This window comes from Mandrillus leucophaeus, unplaced genomic scaffold, assembly GCF_000951045.1.
Source record: "Mandrillus leucophaeus isolate KB7577 unplaced genomic scaffold, Mleu.le_1.0 Scaffold26, whole genome shotgun sequence".
Classification (NCBI taxonomy): Eukaryota; Metazoa; Chordata; class Mammalia; order Primates; family Cercopithecidae; genus Mandrillus; species Mandrillus leucophaeus.
This window is the reverse complement of record NW_012102698.1, coordinates 1576047-1595731: the sequence shown is the minus strand read 5'-3', so window position 1 is coordinate 1595731 and position 19685 is coordinate 1576047. Positions and strand designations below refer to the sequence as shown.

Here is a 19685-nt window from a genome sequence, read left to right as displayed (position 1 = left end):
CTTCTCCCCAGACTGCCTGCAAATCTGGCTAAACTGGAAACATCAAAGGTTAGGCATCACCGCTCAGGCTTCCACTCTGTGCTTTAGATATTCAGGAGCTAAGATTCTGTGGTAAGATCCCCAAAGTAAGGGCTGACAGTGCAGGTGCCAGCATCCATTAGATACTCACCGAATCAAATATGAGTTGCTTGTTCAACTGAAGTTCAAAATCTTCTTTGATGAAGCTCACATCCCCGCCAGTGTAGCCTGCCAGTTCCTGCAGGGAAAGAGCGCTCAGGTCGAAGGCAGTGAACGGACTTATTACAGGAGCTACAGAACCACGTTTTTGCATCAGGATTTAATTTTGCTGTTTTGTATTTTTTTAAAAGGCAACAGAAAGTTCTGTCCCCCAGAAGCCACATCCTAATTGTTGCAGACAGCAACAGCGGACAGACTGGGATGGAGGATCCGCAGATCCAAGCGGTGCCGAGGCTGCCCCGGCTGTGTGCGGGGAGCACTGGCAACCCAAGTGTCTGAACACAGAGCTCAGCACGGGCGGCTTGGCTCGTTGGTTTCATCAGCGTTTGGGGAAAAACTCAGCTGACCTTTCACAATGTGAGCTATTTTGTATAAAAACCTGATTTCTAGTTGCTCCTCTGAAACTGAAGGTCAGCACCCCTGGGCTTTTGCCCTGCTTGACAACACCTAACTACCACTGGCCAGAGCGAGGGTAGCTGCTCGGGGAAGCCTCAAGGTTCAGTGCAGCCCCCGCTGCCCTCACTCTCAAGCCACCAAGGTGGGCTCTTCACTGTGCCTGCACCTTGTAGGTACCTTATGGTAAAGAACTATGCCCCCGCCTCCAACAAGAGGGCAACCCAAAGACGGACTAACAGCCTGCCTCCAACACCAGCAGAGAAGCTCACTCCTCTAAGGTGGTGAAGACCATTCCTCCAGCACCTCCTGCTGCCACGATGCACCTGCTCTGTAGCCGCTGAGGGATGATCCCTGCCTTCGGGCACTCTCTCCCGGGTAACACCAAGCCACAGCCCTCCTCCTGGCCTATTACAGACCCTCATCAAGAATGCCACAGCCTTACCCCCACCTTGGGTTCTGTGAAGGCACAAGACTGAACTGTAGGGCATAGGGAACAATTCCCGGGCTCGAAGCCCTGAGAGTGGAGCTGGCCACCCTCACAAGTGATACTGCACGTGCGATGACTCTGTGGGACCACCCACCCTCAGGGCCACCCAGCCCACCGGGACTTTACTGTCCAAAGCTGGCTCCCCTCCCCCTGCGGGGTCACAGGTGAAACAACACTACCTGGTTAACTTTCAGCAAAGCACCTCTTCTTGGTAAGATGGAAGAATTCCGAGAATCGATGACCATGGCGTGCTGAAAGAAATTTGAAGTGGGGTATTTTCACTTCCAGCAGTTCTGTCAGATAACCGTTAGCACTCACAGCACGCAGGCCACCACGCTAGCACTCTACAACTATCACGTCATTCCATGTTCACAGAGCCCTTGGAGGAAGTGAGGGTGACCATCCCTATCTTACTTAGGAGGACACCAAGACGTCCACACTGAGACTTGAGCTTCAAATGAATAAACGACTCCTGCTCACTACGTGGAGATGAACACCCGCCACTGGTTTCGTTGAACACCCGCCACCGGGTTCATTGAACACCCGCCACTGGGTTCATTCTCTCAAGGAGCTCGACGCCCTGGCCTCAGTCAGCTCAACCAGGTTCCTCCTTTTTGAAAGCTGAAATTCCACAGTCAGCTCTGAAGCACACCTCTTCCTGTTACCACTGACATTATTTGGAAAGGACAACACAAGGCAGGACACCACAAGCCCTCAGGGAGCAGGGGCCGCCACTGTGGACACCCCATCTGGGCGACGCTTCTCAATCAGCCCCGATATTGGCAAAGACTGTTTTTCCAATGCATAGCATGGTTCCATCAACAAAACTATTTACTCCAACTAAGAGACAGTTACCGAAAGAGATGATTTCAGTGAATGTCCGCTTTCTTTTCGAACAGCAAATGACGCCGTCCTGGAGAGGCAGCCTAGTTCTCGCCACACGCCTTCCCACTTGACGGTGTGGCTGGTCTTCCATATGGGAAACTGCAACACAGAAATTAGACATCTTTTCGGACCACATGTATTTAGGAAGTTGTTGCAAATCATTTTTTGAAATGAGGCATCATGAAACAATGAACTAAATACCTAAAATAATTTTGTTTTTAAATGATGAGAGAGGGAGAAGGGGAAGAAGAGAAGAAGGGGAAGAGAAAACCAGAGGGAAGAAGGGCAAAGGAAGAAAGGGGGAAAGTTGTGAACGGAACCAAAGGCAGTACTGCTCTAAGTAGCAGGACTGTACCCCAGGTGGGGGACAGGGCTGGTCTGAGGGCTGCAGGCAGCTGTTTCATCGACAGGCACTGTCTCTTTCCTGCTTCTTTGTAAGGGGTAAGACATCTAAGACGATCTGATGGCACACACCCCACCTGGTCCACCCGACCCTGTCTGAAGCCAGCCCTCGCAACCCAGTGACTTGCACAAGCCCAGAGAGAAGGCGGCAGAGAAAAGAGTTATGTGGGAGGCAAGAGGATCCTTCCTGCAGCAGAGGCCTGAGCCGGGTGAATTCTAGGGTCCAAGCAGGTGGGACCTGCTTCCCAGCCTGACACTCTCTTTCCTGACGCCAGGACAGCTCATCTTAGATTTCTGTCTCGGAGAAATGTTTTCTGAACAGTGAACAATGTTCAGTGGCTTTGGGAAGTGGTGGGACAGTGATTTAACTCTTACGAGGAAGCCAGGCCACCCCACACTCCCCAGGGGGCATCCCATGCTGGGCACTCTCTAGCCCTCAGGCGTGCAATTGAACTCCAGGCCACTGGGTGAATGGGGCCTCTATCCCGCCCTCATGGTGAGAGGCACCCACCTCAGCAGCCACAGGACACCGTGCCAGGCACTGGGGAGCTGGTACAGGAGGGGCAGCCTGCACAGCCACCATCTCTACACTTAGGGCCACCTAGGATTCAGGTACTTTCCCAAATGCCTGTGGGAGGTGCAGAGCTTCCTAAATCATTTCTTCATTCCTTAGAAGGCCTGACATGGGCCCAAGGATACCACTCAGTATGATCTGGTCCGTACCTCCAGGAGCTCAGTTTCAGGGCTGCCGGTGACAAGGTCTCTGCCCTCCCCTTTCCTCCTCCGCTCTACCTGCACCCACCCCAGGGCCGAGACTACACTTTGGTGTCTTTCATCTCTGCTATTTTTGTGAAAAAATAAGGTATTTCTACTCTCCTAAAAATCTGCTCTTTAAAAAGACTTAGAAAGAGATGAAGCACGACACCAGGGAGAAGGGTGGCTAAGCTCCCAGGAGCCTGAGCACTGCGGGCGCACACAGGCACATGGAGACCTGCTGGAGCACGGCGGGCTGCAGAGAGCGGCGTGTGCCCCAGGCGTCCCCTCCACGGCCCCACCAGAGAGCATCTAACGACGGTATCGAAACAGAAGGGTGTCTGAGGGCTGTTCCCTTCCAGACAAGAAAATCTGGAGAGAAGGAAATGAAACTGCAAATGTGCCCAGCTTCTCCCATCTCCATCTGGAACCTGGAGTCTACCTGGCCCGCCTCTGCATGCTCTGAGTTCTCATGGCCTTGGTCTGCAAGGACCAGAGGCGCAGGGCACTAACGCACCTCAAGCACCTACACTGCGCCACTGGCCGCATCGGGAGCTTTACCACGCCTCTCATCCAAGCCTCACAATGGCCTAGGGCCGCGCACTCCTGTCCTTCATTTCACAGATGAGTCATCTGCCTGAGGTCGCACAGCCCTAAGGGAGACGGGGGAGTCCAAGCTCGGGCGATCGCCCCCAGGGCTTCTGTTTGGGTTCTTGGAAGGAGAGCAGGCTCAAAGCTTCCCGGGCCCCACGCCCTGTGAGTCGGACTTGGCAGCTCAAGGTGGGACCCGTGAATGTGCGTTTCTAGCAAGCCCACGGCTGAGGCCGATGCTGCTGGTCTGAAGACCACAGGTGGGGACTGACTCTTACATAGTATTCTATCTCAGGGCTCTCCGCATGAACCAAAGCCCAGAACAAAAGGAGTCAGGAACAGTGGAAAAAAGAAGGGAAAAAAAAGAGCAGGTTATCATAAAGCCCCAAAAAGGCCAAATGGTATGAACTCCAATGGTGGTATTTAATCATACCTTTCTAGGTGTAAACTTAGGTGTGAACCAAAAATGAAACCTTCCAGACCAGGCGCAGTGACTCACGCCTGTAATCCCAGCACTTTGGGAGGCTGAGATGGGCAGATCACTTGAGGTCGGGAGTTCGAGACCAGCCTGGCCAACATAATGAAACCTGCATCTCTACTAAACATACAAAAATTAGCTGGACATGGTGGTGCACACCTGTAGTCCCCAGCTACTTGGGAGGCTGTTGCAGGAGAATCACTTGAACCCGGGAGGTAGAGGTTGCAGTGAGCTGAGATCGGGCCATTGTACTCCAGCCTGGGCGACAAGAGCAGTAAACCTCTGTCTCAAAAAAAAAAAAAAAAAAAAAAAAGACACCTTCCAGTGATCTGACCAACTCTGCTGACTATGAGAAACTGTCGGTCTCCACACATATGGGGAAGGACAACCAATGGTGGCTCAGGTAGTCAGAACCAGGTTAAGGAGCTGCTAACATTGGCATCAGCCACTCTTGGGCTCCTGGCAGCCTGTACTCAGCTAGAGAAGAGGCACCTGGCCAGGAGGTAGCTGGTGCGGAAGGCAGAGGGCCTGTGCTCTCCACGCTGCCCTCTTGCTGCCTTTGGGAATCAATGAAAAAGGCACCCTGTTTCCCCCCAAGCCCAGAGGGAAGGACTGAAATGCTACTCACACTGTACTCAGCTGACATTCCTCTGTCCGTCTCCCGCAGTGAGCTCCAAGGGAACTGTCCAGTAACTTTATATAAGTTTACAGAGAAACTAGGAGACAATGGGATAGAGCTTTAAAAGCTGAAACAGTGATTAGAACTTGCACACATTTAAATCAACAGATTTAACACTATGCCCATGGGGCTCATCTTCAAGAGGAAATCTACAGCATGTGGTCACTGCAGAAGTGGCAGCTGATTCTGTCACGGTTCTTTTCACAAATAAGCCATCTATTTTAACTTTTCTATCAGACCAGTGTACTCAATGATCTGCTGGGCTTCCTACTTTCTTTCGAAGTTTCCGGGCCGGGGTTTGAAGAAGGACAGGCCATACGAAGTTTCTTTTGTTCCATAGGAAAACTGAAAGGTCACCTTCTCTGCACGACCAAGAAGATTAGGGAGCTTGAGGCCAAGTACCTAGGAGGAAAAAAAAAAAAAAGAAAAAGAAAAAAACAAAACATAGTAGTGGTCTAAATTGAAGGAATGAGAACTCTGGATAAAGACTATGCTAGCAAAGGGACTTTTGTAAAAACAGAAGGAAAATGCTAACTACAGATCTAGTCTTTCATTTGTAATCACTTTCATTCTTTAAAACATGCGGCTGCTGAGTGCTCACATCCTGCATTCAAACCTGATTAATGCAAGGGACAAGCTAACCTTGCCACCTGTGAAGCTCAAGAATATTAAGTTCTACAGATTTACAGTTTAAAGGAATTTGAACAAGAGACTATTAATATGAACATTCTCCAAATCATTCCTAATTACTGACGTTAACATTGTTATCAAACAACGCAAAACATATTATCACCAATTCTAGGGTGACTAAAGAGAAACCACAAATAACAACAGATTAAGGTAAATGAAATGACCGAATTTTGAAACTATTATCAGCTTTTAGAATGCAGCCATAGTGTAAAAGTTTCCAATCAAAGTTCCAACATAAGAAAATAAAAAGCCCGTAGCATACCATACTGCCTTCATTGTTTCCAACCATGGTGTTATAACTGCCAGTTAATCTTCTTAATTCAGTTACTTCAAAGGTAACGTCTAATCCATTTGGAAGTGCATCATTACCTAAATAAAAAATATTAAACAATAAGACAGCTAGGATGTTATTTTACTTTGGGTTCCCATTGCTAAAAAAGACAAAAAGCTATCTGAAGGTTCACTCTATTTTACAATCTTCTTTGGAAAATAATATCATCATGAGAATGTTTAAAAGAAAGCTCCTACACAAAATCAAAATATTGCACACCTCTACACCAAAAAATAATGTTTCAAGTTTCTCTGGTAGAATATATCAATAAACAGGGCTGCGCATGGCAACTCAGGCCTGTAATCACAGTGCTTTGGGAGGATGAGGTGGGAGGATCACTTTCAGGCCAGGAGTTCAAGACCAGCTCCAGCAACATACCAAGGCCCTGTCTCTAAAAAAAGGTTAAAAATTAGCCAGATGTGGTGGCGAGCACCTATAGTCTCAACTATTTGGGAGGCTGAGGTGAGAAGATCACTTGAGCCCAGCAGTTAGAGGCTGCAGTGAGCTATGACTGCTACTGCACTCTAGCCCAGATGACAGGGCGAGAACCTGTCTCTAAAAAAAAAAAAAAGAAAAAAAAAATCTACCTTTGCTACAAGGAGATAACTATAAGTAGCATTATTCACTTAAGCACACTTAAGCAAACAATATTTGCTAAAGGAATCTGTTCTGCCATTAGAGAGGTCCTTGAAAATATTTGGGGTCTCACTCCAACTGACATGAAAATGTGGAACTCACATGACAATAGGGATGTCAGTAACCCTCGAAGATAAACGTGAGATTGTTTACTGTGTTACTGTGTGTAAGAGGCACGTCTATCCTCCCCCACACCAGGTGTGATTTGGGTCTGAGCTGGAAGCAAGCACCTCATGACCCACCATGGCACTGGGGTGCCTTGTGCGGAGCGGGCTGGGCTCCGTAGGACTGCGTGGCCTCTCACGGGAAGGAAAGGCAACTCCTGCCTTTCACACAGTAGGGGTGCTCAGCCCTGGCTGGACATCTAGACGCATCTGGGCAACTGTCAAAATATGAAGATGCCCAGGCATCGACCGCTCTAAGAAGTCAGGTCCAACAGGTCTACGACGGAGCCTCAGTACCGTCTTTTCTTTTTTTTCGAGATGCAGCCTCGTTCCATCACCCAGGATGGAGTACAGAGGGGTGATCTCAGCTCACCGCAACCTCTACCTCCCGGCTTCAAGCAATTCTCCTGCCTCAGCCTCCCGAGTAGCTGGATGACAGGCACCTGCTGCCACACCCGGCTAATATTTTTTGTTTGTTTGGTAGAGACGGGGTTTCGCCATGTTGGCCAGGCTGGTCTCGAACTCCTGACCTTGTGATCTGCCCGCCTTGGCCTCTGAAAGTGCTGGGATCACAGGCATGAGCCCCCGTGCCTCGCACCATCTTTTCTTTCTTTCTCTCTTTTTTTTTTTTTATTTTTTTATTTTTTATTTAGTGGACTTTATTTCTTAGAGCAGCTCTAGGCGCACAGAAAGATAAAGAATTGGGGCCAGCAACAGTGGGTTGGGGGGAAAAAAAGATAAAGCAAAAAGCACAGAGTTTCCATGAACCCCTCCTTACTCTGACACACACTAACACCTCGCATGTGTGGTTCATTTGTCACAAATGATAAACCACTACTCACACCAGTTATTAACTCAAGTCCAGAGTTGACATTAGGGGTCACACGTACTGCTGCCTGTTACAGTGACACGGATCCACCACCACAGTCCACACGGAGGAGCTTCCCTGCCCTAAGCCATCTAAGCTCCTGCATGTCATCCTAACGTGCAGCCTAGGTGGAGAGCCTGCAGAGGTGGACCAGCTGACCACCTACAAGGGCACGTTTACAACAGGGACAGGAGAGAGCGAAAAACAAATGCCTCCAACAAAACTCGCCCCTGGAAAAGCATCCCAGGTAGTAGGGGTCAGGTCTTGGGCACGGGAAGTGTCTCACTCACTTGTTTGCCCTGGGCAAGTTACTTAAGCCTCTCTGAGCCTTGGTTTCACTAGCTGGAAAATACAGGTTGAGTATTGCAAATCCAAAACTTTTTGAGCACTGACATGACACTTAAAGGAAATGCTCACTGGGGCATTTTGGATTTCGGATTTAGTGGCTGGGAATGTTCACAGGTACAATGCAAATATTCTAAAATCCAAAAAAATCCAAAATGCAAAACACTTCTGGTCCCAAACATTTCGGATAAGGGATACTCAACCTGTTTTGTTTTTTTTTTTCAAATCATAATGACACTTCACCAGGGTTCTGTGAGGATCTAATGATTACATGCACATAACCGCTTCCCACAGGGCCGCGCGGGTACTACTGTTAGTATTCCAGGACTCTGAGGTGCGGAGAGGTTGTCTCCCACTATCTCTTCCCTTTCACTAGTCCAGTAGTTCCCCAGCTTGAGCACACATCAGAACCACACAGCTGGCTCATTTGCCACAGGCCGCTGGCCTCACCCTCATCCCCGCCCCCAGAGTTCCTTCTTCGGTGGCATCACATTTCCAACAGGTGACAGTAGCACAGCTGGTCCAGGCCCACACTCTGAGAACCCCTGGTTTTTGTTTGTTTGTTTTTGTTCTGAGACAGAGTCTCGCTCTGCCACCCAGGCTGGAGTGCAGTGGCGCAATCTCAGTTCACTGCAACCTCTGCCTCCCGAGTTCAAGCGATTTTCCTGCCTCAGCCTCCCGAGCAGCTGGGATTACAGGCGCGCGCCACTACGCCCAGCTAACTTTTGTATTTTTAGTAGAGACAGGGTTTCTGTATCTTGGCCAGGCTGGTCTTGAACTCCTGACCTCGTGATCCACTTGCCTCGGCCTCCAGAAGTGCTGGAATTACAGGCATGAGCCACACGCCTGGCCTGAGAACCCCTGTTTTAATGGTTATTGAATCCTTAATTTTTAGCAGAGTACCTAGCCACCCACGCTTTACTTCCCAGCCTCCCTTGCACCTAGGTGTGGCCAAGTGATTAAGTCCTCGCCAATGGGATGAGAGCAGTGCCGTGTACAACACCTAGGATGGGTGCTTAAAGGGAGGGGTAAGCCCTTTCAACCTCCTATGCTCCTTCCAGATGCTGGAATGAGGACACGGTGCTCAGCCACCAGAGGGACTCAGGGACCCTAGGGATGACAAAGCAACAAGACACCATGGGAGAAACTACACCAGCCCAGGGTGACCTCAGGGAATGAAGGACCACACCAGCCCAAAGTGACCTCAGGAAACCACACTAGCCCAAGGTAACTTCAGAGAACAAGGCACCACACTGGCCCAAGGTGACCCCAGGGAACCACGGGAAACCACACCAGCCCAAGGTGACCTCAGGGAACGCAGCACCACACCAGCCCTTGGCAGTCTCCCAGCTGTGTGGAGAGATGGAGATTTCTCTCTTGTCTAAGCCACTGTTCTTTGAGGTCTCTGTTAGTGTTGGCTGAAACTATATTCCAAATAATGAAAATGTCCTTAGTTTATCTAGCACCTTATCTTTTGCAAGCATTTTCCTATATTGTCTTATCTAGGCCTTCTCAAAATTACCCCCCATTCAATTCTGAAGAGTTTACTTATTCACAGATTCATTCCAAATATTTATTTTTCAACGATGTCTGCTGAATTCAGACTAAAGTGGGAACTCTACCGTGCCGTGTTAGGCTCACCATGGTCTGGGCTCCTGACGGCTTTTCTTCCTCGTCTTCCGGCACTTCATTCCCCTGACCTGCACTCCAGCTCTTCCTACACTTGTGGTCCACCCAGTGAGCCACTCTCCCTCTGGCGTGGGCCTGGTAAATGCTATCCCTGTCCCCAGAACCCTCTTCACTCCACCTCACTACCAGTCCTTCTCCCCAGACTCACTCAGCCCTTCTCCCCATACTCGCTTAAATGCATCTTCTAGGTCTCAGCTCAGACATCGCCCCTTTCGGGACACCCTCTCTGATCCCCTTCTAATGCCCTGGCCAGGTGAAGCTGTTTCCTCCTTCAGCCTCTTACAGCACAGCATAGCGACTGTGCTGCCATCACTTACCGGTCTGCCCCCAACCTAGCCCCACTGACCGAAGCCCCTTCAGGAGGAGATGATGCCCTCTGTGCTGCTATGACCGAAGCCCGGCAGGAGGAGACCACACCCCGTGTGCTGCTGTGTCTCGAGCTGGGGCCTGCACAGGGCCGGCCTCCACGCAGGTGCTCACTAGCCGAAGAAGAAATGTTGAGAAACGTGCCCAGTATCACATAGCAACAAGAAAACGAGCAAAAACTAAAATGGAAATTGGATTCCCTCCTCTTTATAAAGTACACACCGAGATGAGGTCTGCACAGTGCTGCGCTGGGCTATATGAACAAAGCCTGGCACCCTGCTTCAGAGTCACTCTCACGCCCCCGTGCGGTCCGGGGGTTTACACAACAGTATCCTCAAAGTTCACCATTCCTCCCCGGCCTCATACAAAAATCCAGGCCCATACCTGTAATCCCAGCTACTCAGGAGGCTGAGGCAGGAAGATCGCTTGAATACAAGAGTTCCAGACCAGCCTGGGCAATAGAGCAAGACCCCTTCCCAAAAACAAACAAAAAATCCAGCCCCTTCCCTGAGACTGCTAACTCAAGGACTACCTGTTTGATCAGCTTTCAGGTTCTACACAGCAGGGAGGGGTGCTCTGCTGCCCAGATCTGCATCCGGCCACAGAAACAGCTTTTCTGTGATGGACAGAAAGGGAATTATAAAGACACTACACCGCAATATGTACCTTGACATGTGTCAATCAAAACATCCACTTGTCTAAAAATTCCAAGACGGAGCAATTTTTCACGGGCTTCGTGAGATTTCCGCATTACCTATAAAATGCAGAAAAAAGCAGGTGATACATTCTTCTAAGACACAGAAACAGAAAACGGCAGCCACATGGCGAGGCTGGTAGTTTACCATTTGGTGCTAAGTCAGATCACTGAGCAGAGAGTACTACCAAGACCTGCCACGCGACAGAAGGGAAACAGGGGCAACAAAAATGCCCATTCACAAGTGCAAAACCAAGCCTCGGCCTCAGGAGTGTGCATCACATAATCCCCTTCATATAAACAACAAGATTAACGCAGATACACCTACCTAACACACAGCCTAGAACGTTGTGCTGGAAGAGATTACAATCGTGAACAGTGGTTATGTCTGGCAGAAGAAAGACACGTGTGTGTGCATGCCTTTTCATTTCTTTTTTTCAGATCTCCCTTTGAGGAAGAAACGCACACCTTTTTGTGGTGTTTCAATTTTCTATTCATTTCTTTACTTTCTTTTTTTTCTTTTTTCCTGGTTTTTTTTTTTTTTTTTTTTTTGAGATGGAGTTTTGCTCTGCTGCCCAGGCTGTAGTACAAAGGTGCGATCTTGGCTCACTGCAAGCTCTGCCTCCCAGGTCTAAGCCATTCTCCTGCCTCGACCTTCTGAGTAGCTGGGATTGCAGGCACATACCACCACACCAAGCTAACATTTTTTGTATGTTTAGTAGACACAGGATTTCACCATGTTGGCCAGGCTGGTCTCGAACTCCTGACCTCAGGTGATCCACCTGCCTCGGCCTCCCAAAGTGCTGGGATTACAGGCGTGAGCCACCGTGCCCGGCCTTTCTAACCATCTCTGACCGCTGTTAGAAATGTTCAACTTTGTGTCCTTTCTTCATCGTGAACAGCAGTTCCTTCCAATGCACAGAGCCCATTCTTGTTGGAAGGACAGGTAGAAGGAAGGTAAGGCAGGCGAGTGCTGAGGACACAGGGAAGGAAAGACCCTCATGTGATTAGGAAAGTTGAGACTCCACCTGCAGGTGAAAGGGAGTCACTGTAGAACTGTCAGCAGGAGAGAGAAGGGATCACATTTCCTGGTGAGAAAGAAAGGATCACACGGACGAATTCGGAATTCTGCCCCGATGGGAGAAGCCTGAAGGATGCAGGGGGTGCTCTGGCAGCAGCTTCAGGGGCTGGGGTGAAGGCAGGCCCAGTGCGGGCCCTGGTACTGGACGGGAGGACAGACCCTGGAGACATTTCATAGGCAGGGGCGAGAGGACACCGCCACTGCCTAGGTAGAGCACATGAGAAGAACAAAGAGGCTACTAAAACTGCAGCTCGAGGCTTAGCACTGGGCTAAGGCTGAACACCATTAGAGAAGTCAGGAATAGAGATGGGAAGACAGGCAGGGCAGACGGATGGAAAAGAGACGACTTCAGATCTCAGCCCCATGGAGCTGGAGACGGCTGTGGCAATGCCATGAGGAAATGTTTAGTCGGCAGTTGCATAGTCAGGGCTACAGCTCAACACAGAGGAGCTAGCTAGAAATAGAGCACGGGGAGCCCTCTGCATTCAGGCTGTAACTGAAACTTGGGATGTGGATGAGATCACACAGGAGACTGATCCTTGTGGAAAAGCAACACTTAAGGAGGCTCACAGGGAAAAGGAGGCGACAATGGAGCCTGCGAATGACTGTGATGAGATGGAAAGCAACCCGGGAAAATGGTCACCAAAGCCCAGGGAAGAGCAAAGCGCAAGGAAGAGGAGGGACAGACACATTCAAAAGGCAAATAACAAAGCAGGACAGATGCATTCAGCAGAGGCTACAAAGCGATCATTTCTTCAATATGCAAAGAGCTCTTGCAAATAAACAAAAGCCGAGCAACCCAGTGGAAGACAGAAGATGCCAGGTTAATTCACGAGAGAGATATGAATGACCAATAAAGAGAAAAAAAAAATGCTGAGTCTCATTCATAATTAAACAAATGCAATTTAAAACAATGAGGTGGTATTTTTCTTCTAACAAGATGGCAAGAATTTAAAAATTGGGATAACACCCAATTTTGGGAAAGAGACGGTCTCATGGACTACTGTAAGAGAGTAGACTAGTGCAGTCTCTTTGTAGAGCCATACGGCTGCATCAGGGAACACTGCAGAGTGCACACACTTTGACCCAGGAATCCCACTTCTAGGAATTTATCCTAAAACACACTGTCAATGTACACAAAGACACACTAAGATGTTTGTAAGCATTGTTTGTAAGACTGAAAATTAATTTAAATGCCCATCAATGGAAAACTGTTTATAATAAAATATAGAGGGCCAGGTGAGGTGGCTTATGCTGTAATCCCAGCACTTTGGAAGACCAAGTTGGGAGGACCACTTGTGCCAGGAGTTTGAGATCAGCCTGGACAACATGGCAAAACCCCGTCTCTACAAAAAAATTTTTTAAATTAGCTAGGCATGGTGATGTGTGCCTGCAGTCCTAGCTACTCAGGAGGCTGAGGTGGGAGGATTGCTTGAACCCAAGAGGTTGAGGCTACAGTCAGCTGTGTTCACACCACTGGACTCCAGCCTGAGCAAGACTTGCACCAGAGCAAGACCCTGTCTCAGAAAAAAAAAAGTTAGAAAGCGTGTACAATGAGGTACCACAGAGCCAACAGATTGGTATGTACTGATGTGAAAAGATCTCCATAATTTATGTCAGAAAAGAAAAAAATGTAGAGAATGGCATTACTGTTTAAGGAACATACATGTTTATACACTTGTACAACATATCTAAGAAACTGTTAGCCACGTTACCTCTGGAGAGGGGACTGGGATTGGCCAGGGTAGGGAAATGTGTCCTTTTCATTTCAATACCCTTCTGTACCATTTGATTTTCTATGCTTCCTTCTTACTGTGCTTACATGTTACTTAAATTTTTAAAAAATATAAATCTGGCCAGGCACAGTGGCTCATGCCTGTAATCCCAGTATTTTGGCAGGCCGAGGCAGGTGGATCACTTGAGACCAGGAGTTGAAGACCAGCCTGGCCAACATGGCAAAACCCCATCTCTACTAAAAATACCACAAAATTAGCCAGGTGTGGTGGTGTGGACCTGTCATCTCAACTACTTGGAAGACTGAGGCGCAAGAATCCTTTGAACCTGGGAGGCAGAAGTTTCAATGAGCTGAGATCGTGCCACTGCACTCCAGCCTGGGCAACAGAGCAAGACTCTATCTCCAAAAAAAAAAAAAAAGTTTCTTTTTTTTTTTTAAGTGGGAATGGTCCACAGTGCCAAACACTGCTGAAAGCCAAGTAAAGTGAAGACTGAAAGGAGCCAGCTGGACCCGGCCACAAAGAAGTTGCTGGTGACTTCTGTCCGGGCATGTTCAATGCGGTCCCAAGGGCAGAAAGGCAGAGGGAACCCACAGTGGCGATGAGAAAGGGGGTACAGTGCAGGAAGGAGAGTGCTCCACAGACCGAGCCAGGGCCCTGAGGAGACAGGGAGTGTGTCCCAGATGAGCGCCCACCCCACGAGGTCGGCAAGGGAGAGTGCGCTCTCAGGAACTCAGCACGGTGCCTGGGAACGGCTGTGCACGAACCCCATCGGCTCCCATCACGGCGCTGGGAGAGCTGCGAGGAACGCAACAGGACAGACACTTCCTTCTCCAGGATAAGAGACAGGAGGAAAAGGCAAATGCAAACACTTGGAGTCTGTAGGAGGCAACGCAGGAACTCAGGGGGTTCAGTTTGGGGGTGCCAAGGCTCCCTGTGGAGTAGGAGGCAGATCGGCACAGAGGCCGGGGGCAGAGGGTGCTCTGTGGTTTCACATAGGGAGGTTTATAAGTTCCTCAGAAGAGACTGGGAAAGCACACCACGTAGAGACCACACCTACCTCAATTAGGTTTTTGGCCTTGAAAACATCTCCAATTTCACAAATGATGATATCATCTTTAGTCCTTCCAAGTCCATCAAAATGAACATGTTGAACAACCACCTAAAAGTCACACAAGGACAGTATTAGGTATGACACAAGGCAAAGAGATTAGGTGTCAAGACTAAAGACAATGTCAAGGTTTAATTAATGTCAAGGTTTTCTTCAAGTTTAATAACCCACACTTCTTACTTCTGGACTTTACCATCTTTCACATCTTTTCAAAAAACTGGTCACTGTGACTTCCTCTTTGCTGGGTCTATACTTTCTGTGAACAAGAGCTACAAATTCTCTCAGCCAGATGACCCAGGACCAGGTGAGCCCTAAACCCAGGCAGGCCACAGACAACCCCTCTGTCCTTCCCCCACATACACCCTGAGCACTGGCCTGTGAATGAATGCTGGCTGTGACCCCTGACTTAATAACTGTGCACAGAAAAATTAGCCAGGTGTGGTGGCGCACACCTGTCGTCCCAGCTACTTGGGAGGCTGAGGCAGGAGAAACAGTTGAACCCAAGGGGCAGAGGTTGCAATGAGCCAGGATTGCACCACTGCACTCCAGCCTGGGTGACAGAGTGAGACTTCATCTCAAAAAAAAAAAAAAAAAACAAGGCCGGGCGCGGTGGCTCAAGCCTGTAATTCTAGCACTTTGGGAGGCCGAGACGGGCCAAGAGGTCAGATTATCGAGACCATCCTGGCTAATACGGTAAAACCCCGTCTCTACTAAAAAATACAAAAAACTAGCCGGGCGAGGCGGCGGGCGCCTGTAGTCCCAGCTACTCGGGAGGCTGAGGCAGGAGAATGGCGTAAACCCGGGAGGCGGAGCTTGCAGTGAGCTGAGATCACGCCACTGCACTCCAGCCTGGGCAACAGAGCGAGACTCCGTCTCAAAAAAAAAAACAAAACAAAACTGTATGCATCTTCTAAAGACCCTGCAGGGATTTCAGAAAGCCACAATCGATGCTGACTCAAATTGGCCCCTGCCTCTCAGTCTCACTAGAGAGCAAATTCTTCAAGAACTGGAAAAGTGTATTTAAATTTCAAAGTTAAAAAACTTAGGAAAAGCTTCATCTGAGACTCACAGTCTTTTTTCTGGGAGTAGGGAATGGAAATATAAATTTAAGTATAGCTTGAGTTTGTCCTTGAAATATTTTTGTTTTTTTCCATAAACACAAAAGAATGTTTGTCTAAACCTCCCACATAAAAATCACCAAGGAAAAGCTACTTCTTTAAAAATAGAAACTATTTTTCTAAGAGTCATCAGTCTTTCTAGCTGTAGGTGGTACAAACTCCTCTTTGACAAAGGCACGGAAACAGGTTAATTCCTTTGCATCTCCCTAGTGGTTTATGGAAGTGAATGTTTCTACTAACAATTACATCAAGACCTTCAACAGAAAACTCACATCTTTGTTTTCAAGAATTTCCTGTTTAGCTTCAGGTTCAACTTCAACAAATTCAGCTTCTTCTCCTAATCCTCCAAAATCAGGTCCACTTGATGGAAGAGGCTCCAAACTCTGACAGGCAGGGAGAGGCCACAGATAAATGACTTTGTCACATATATACACACACTTACCTTTGAGTTGTCTTTAGACACAATTTTTGTGTCCAGAATTTGTGTCCAAAAATTCAGTAGTTGTTTCCTTCAAGTAGAGGTAGGGGCAGGATAGGGACCAGGGAGGACAAAGGTGCCGTCAGCTATTGCTAATGAGCAAGTTCTTGGCTTGGTGGTTAACTCACTGGTGGTCACTAAATAAAAGATAAAAACTAACTAACAGGGAAGGGCAGGGGTAGTGCGGTGGCTCATGCCTGTAATCCCAGCACTCTGGGAGGCCAAGGAGAAAGGATCGCTTGAGGCTAGGAGTTTGAGACCAGCCTGAGCAACACAGCAAGACCCCATCTCTTAAAAAATAAAAATAAAAATTAACTAACCAAAAGGGTCATGCACAAATCCATGATGACATGTCATGAACGAAGGATTATGATCAACCTAATTCTGGACACCTGAGGCCCAATGGAAGTTTAAAAATCATTAAAAAATAAAATGCCACAAAGACATTTACCAGGGGGAAAAAAAAGGAAAATAATTTGCTCTCCTGTTGTTATAGAAAGCATCCTAATTTTTGCGATTAAAATTGTATGGATTTTAGGATGGCTATACTGACAAACCAAATCACTACGAAAACATTTAATGTAGACCCTGACAGGTTTTTTCGTTTCGGAAAGTCTCATTCACATTAAAGGGAACTGCATATGCTCATAAATTGGACTCGAAAGCAGTCTCTTTCTACAAGCTGAATCGATATTACCTCAAAATATTAAAGCAACTTCTGAATAAGCATTCCATAGGCTGTGTCTCACCTAATATTTCCAGGAAGACATTCTATCTATCTATCTATCTATCTATCTATCTATCTATCTAGTTAAGACAGTCTCCGACTTACAATGCTTCAACTTACAGTTTTTTGACTTTACAATGATGCAAAAGCCACGTGCATTCAGTAGGAACTGCACTCCGAGCACCTACACAGCCATTCTGATTTTCACTTATAGTACTCAAGAAACTCCATGAGACCTTCAAAACTTTATTAGAAAATAGGCTTTGTGTTAGACGATTTTACCCAACTGTAGGCTAATGTAAGTGTTCTGAGCACGTTTAAAGTAGGCTAGGCTAAGCTATGATGTTCTGTAGGATATGCGTATTAGATGCATTTTCAACTTACATTTCAACTTACGATGGGTTTACTGGGGTGTAGTTGAGAAACATCTACATAAACATAATATTACACACACACACACACACACGCACATACACACACATAATCACTTGAGCCTAGGAGTTTGAGACCAGCCTGGGCAACATAGGACACTTCATCTCTACTAAAAACAGTAATAATAGTAAAAATAAGAAATAAAGAAAGGTCAAGTATGGTGGCTCACACCTGTAATCCCAGCACTTTGAGAGCAGGAGGACTGCTTGAGCCCAAGAGTTCAAGATCACCCTGGGCAACACAATGAGGTCTCATCTCCATTTTAAAATAACAGGCCGGGCACAGTGGCACACACCTGTAATCCCAGAACTTTGGGAGGCCAAGGCGGACAGATCACCTGAGGTCAGGAGTGAAACTCCGTCTCTACTAAAAAAGTACAAAACTTAGCCAGGTGTGGTGGTGTGTGCCTGTAATCCCAACTACTTGGAAGGGTGAGGCAGGAGAATCGCTTGAACCCAGGAGGCAGAGGTTGCAGTGAGCTAAGATCACGCCACTGTACTCTAGCCTAGGCGACAGAGCAAGACTCCGTCTCAAAAATAAAAATACTTATGTATACATTGTATTAACATATACTTACATATTTAACATACACTATTTATTCAATTCTTATTTGTTCCTATGTTTGCTTGACTATAAGTCTCTGGGACGCTTGCTTAACCACACGGGGATTCCCAGTCACCTCTTACAGATGGACACAGAAGGTCTAGTGTGGCACCAGGCAATTGTTACAAATAGGCAAGTTTGGAGAAAACTACGTGAACCAATATCTATTTCCTTGCTCCAAGAATTCTCTACAATTAGGCACTTTTAAAGTGTGTGTTTAACATCTGCAAATGTAGAGCGGTGGGGCCTCTGGGCCACTATCCACTTTTCCTTGGAAAGGTAACTGACCTGCCAGTATCATATTCCCTTTCCCATCCCTGCCATAAAAGCCTCTGATGGTCCTCAAAAGTACCTACAGGAACAGCATCCAACTAGATTCCTTAGCAGGGCACAAGGAACTCTGCCATAAGGCCTGCATCTGCTAAATCTTCACCACCTGCTCCACCCACACATTGAGGCTTTTGCATACCTTGCCCCTCTTTCAGAATAAGTTGCCCCTATGAAGCTTCAAGATCCACCTTAATGTCATCTTGAAGAAGAATCGTCCCTCTCTCACAGGGACACCTCTTGATATTTGAAGTCTGTGACCTTCACAGGTACCCTTTCTGTTTCTTTTTTTCTTTTGAGACAGAGTCTTGCTCTGTGGCCCAGGCTGGAGTGCAATGGCGTGATCTCGGCTCACTGCAACCTCCGCCTCCCGTGTTCAAGCCATTCTCCCGTCTCAGTCTCCCAGCTAGCTGGGATTACAGGTGCGTCCCTCTACACCTGGCTAATTTTTGTATTTTTAGTAGAAACAGGGTTTCACCATGTTGGCCAGGCTGGTCTTGAACTCCTGACCTCAGGGTGATCCACCCCTCTCGGCCTCCCAAAGTGCTGGGATTACAGGTGTGAGCCACTGCGCCCGGCCTGTTTCTTATTTTTACCTGTCCTGGCACCTCAGAAGTACTCAATAAATATTTGTGGAATGGGGAATGAACGACTTTTCCAATCTTTCACTTAACAAATAAGTACTGAAAGACCACTGTGTGCTGGGCGCTGGGTTCACAGCAGTGACCAAGACGGGGTCCTTGTGGGTGAGGAAGATAATGTAAGGCAAAGAACGGATAATTTCCTATCATTATCTTCATTTTTGTTGTGCAATATTTTCAAACTGGAATTATATTTCTCAAAAATATAAACAAAGTAAGATTATGTGCACATACTCATCTGAATCTGAACGCTTAGCAAAAATGCTTTATCTGGGCAAAGGTTTATATCCCATTATGCTGAAAAAATTCCACTGCACTTCCTAAAATCTCCAAATATGAAACAAGGTTCACCGAAGATCTGCCAGGCCCATCTACATCCTTTAATCTAAAATCCAGACTTTAAGAGATCACATCTTTGAGGTTTCACAGTTACAACCTCTTACACCTATTCATACATCTTAAGTCTATATTTCTATTATCTCTAAACGCTGAAGTCATTATAGGATTAATACCCTGTAAATATACTTTAATCAAAATATTAGTAACTGTGTTACTAATAGAGATTCATTCGTTCACCAAATATTAAGACCCTACTATGTAACAAGCACTTATAAGAACCTCACCCTCGGCCGGGCGCGGTGGCTCAAGCCTGTAATCCCAGCACTTTGGGAGGCCAAGGTGGGCGGATCACTTGAGGTCAGGAGTTCAAGACCAGCCTGGCCAACATGGCAAAACCCCATCTC

The 19685-nt window shown here is 47.5% G+C and overlaps 1 protein-coding gene across 1 annotated transcript in view; it reads right to left on the bottom strand.

The window, feature by feature from the left end:
• SAMM50 (SAMM50 sorting and assembly machinery component) overlaps positions 1-19685 on the bottom strand; it is a 52135-nt gene that overhangs the window by 27925 nt on the left and 4525 nt on the right. The window contains exons 2-10 of the mRNA XM_011984014.1: positions 16007-16117; positions 14566-14667; positions 10664-10751; positions 5861-5967; positions 5180-5310; positions 4858-4945; positions 1976-2104; positions 1300-1371; positions 170-256 (exon numbers count right to left, since the gene is read on the bottom strand). Of these exons, the coding sequence (XP_011839404.1) occupies positions 170-256; positions 1300-1371; positions 1976-2104; positions 4858-4945; positions 5180-5310; positions 5861-5967; positions 10664-10751; positions 14566-14667; positions 16007-16117 (915 nt within the window). The remainder of the gene's footprint in view (positions 1-169; positions 257-1299; positions 1372-1975; positions 2105-4857; positions 4946-5179; positions 5311-5860; positions 5968-10663; positions 10752-14565; positions 14668-16006; positions 16118-19685) is intronic.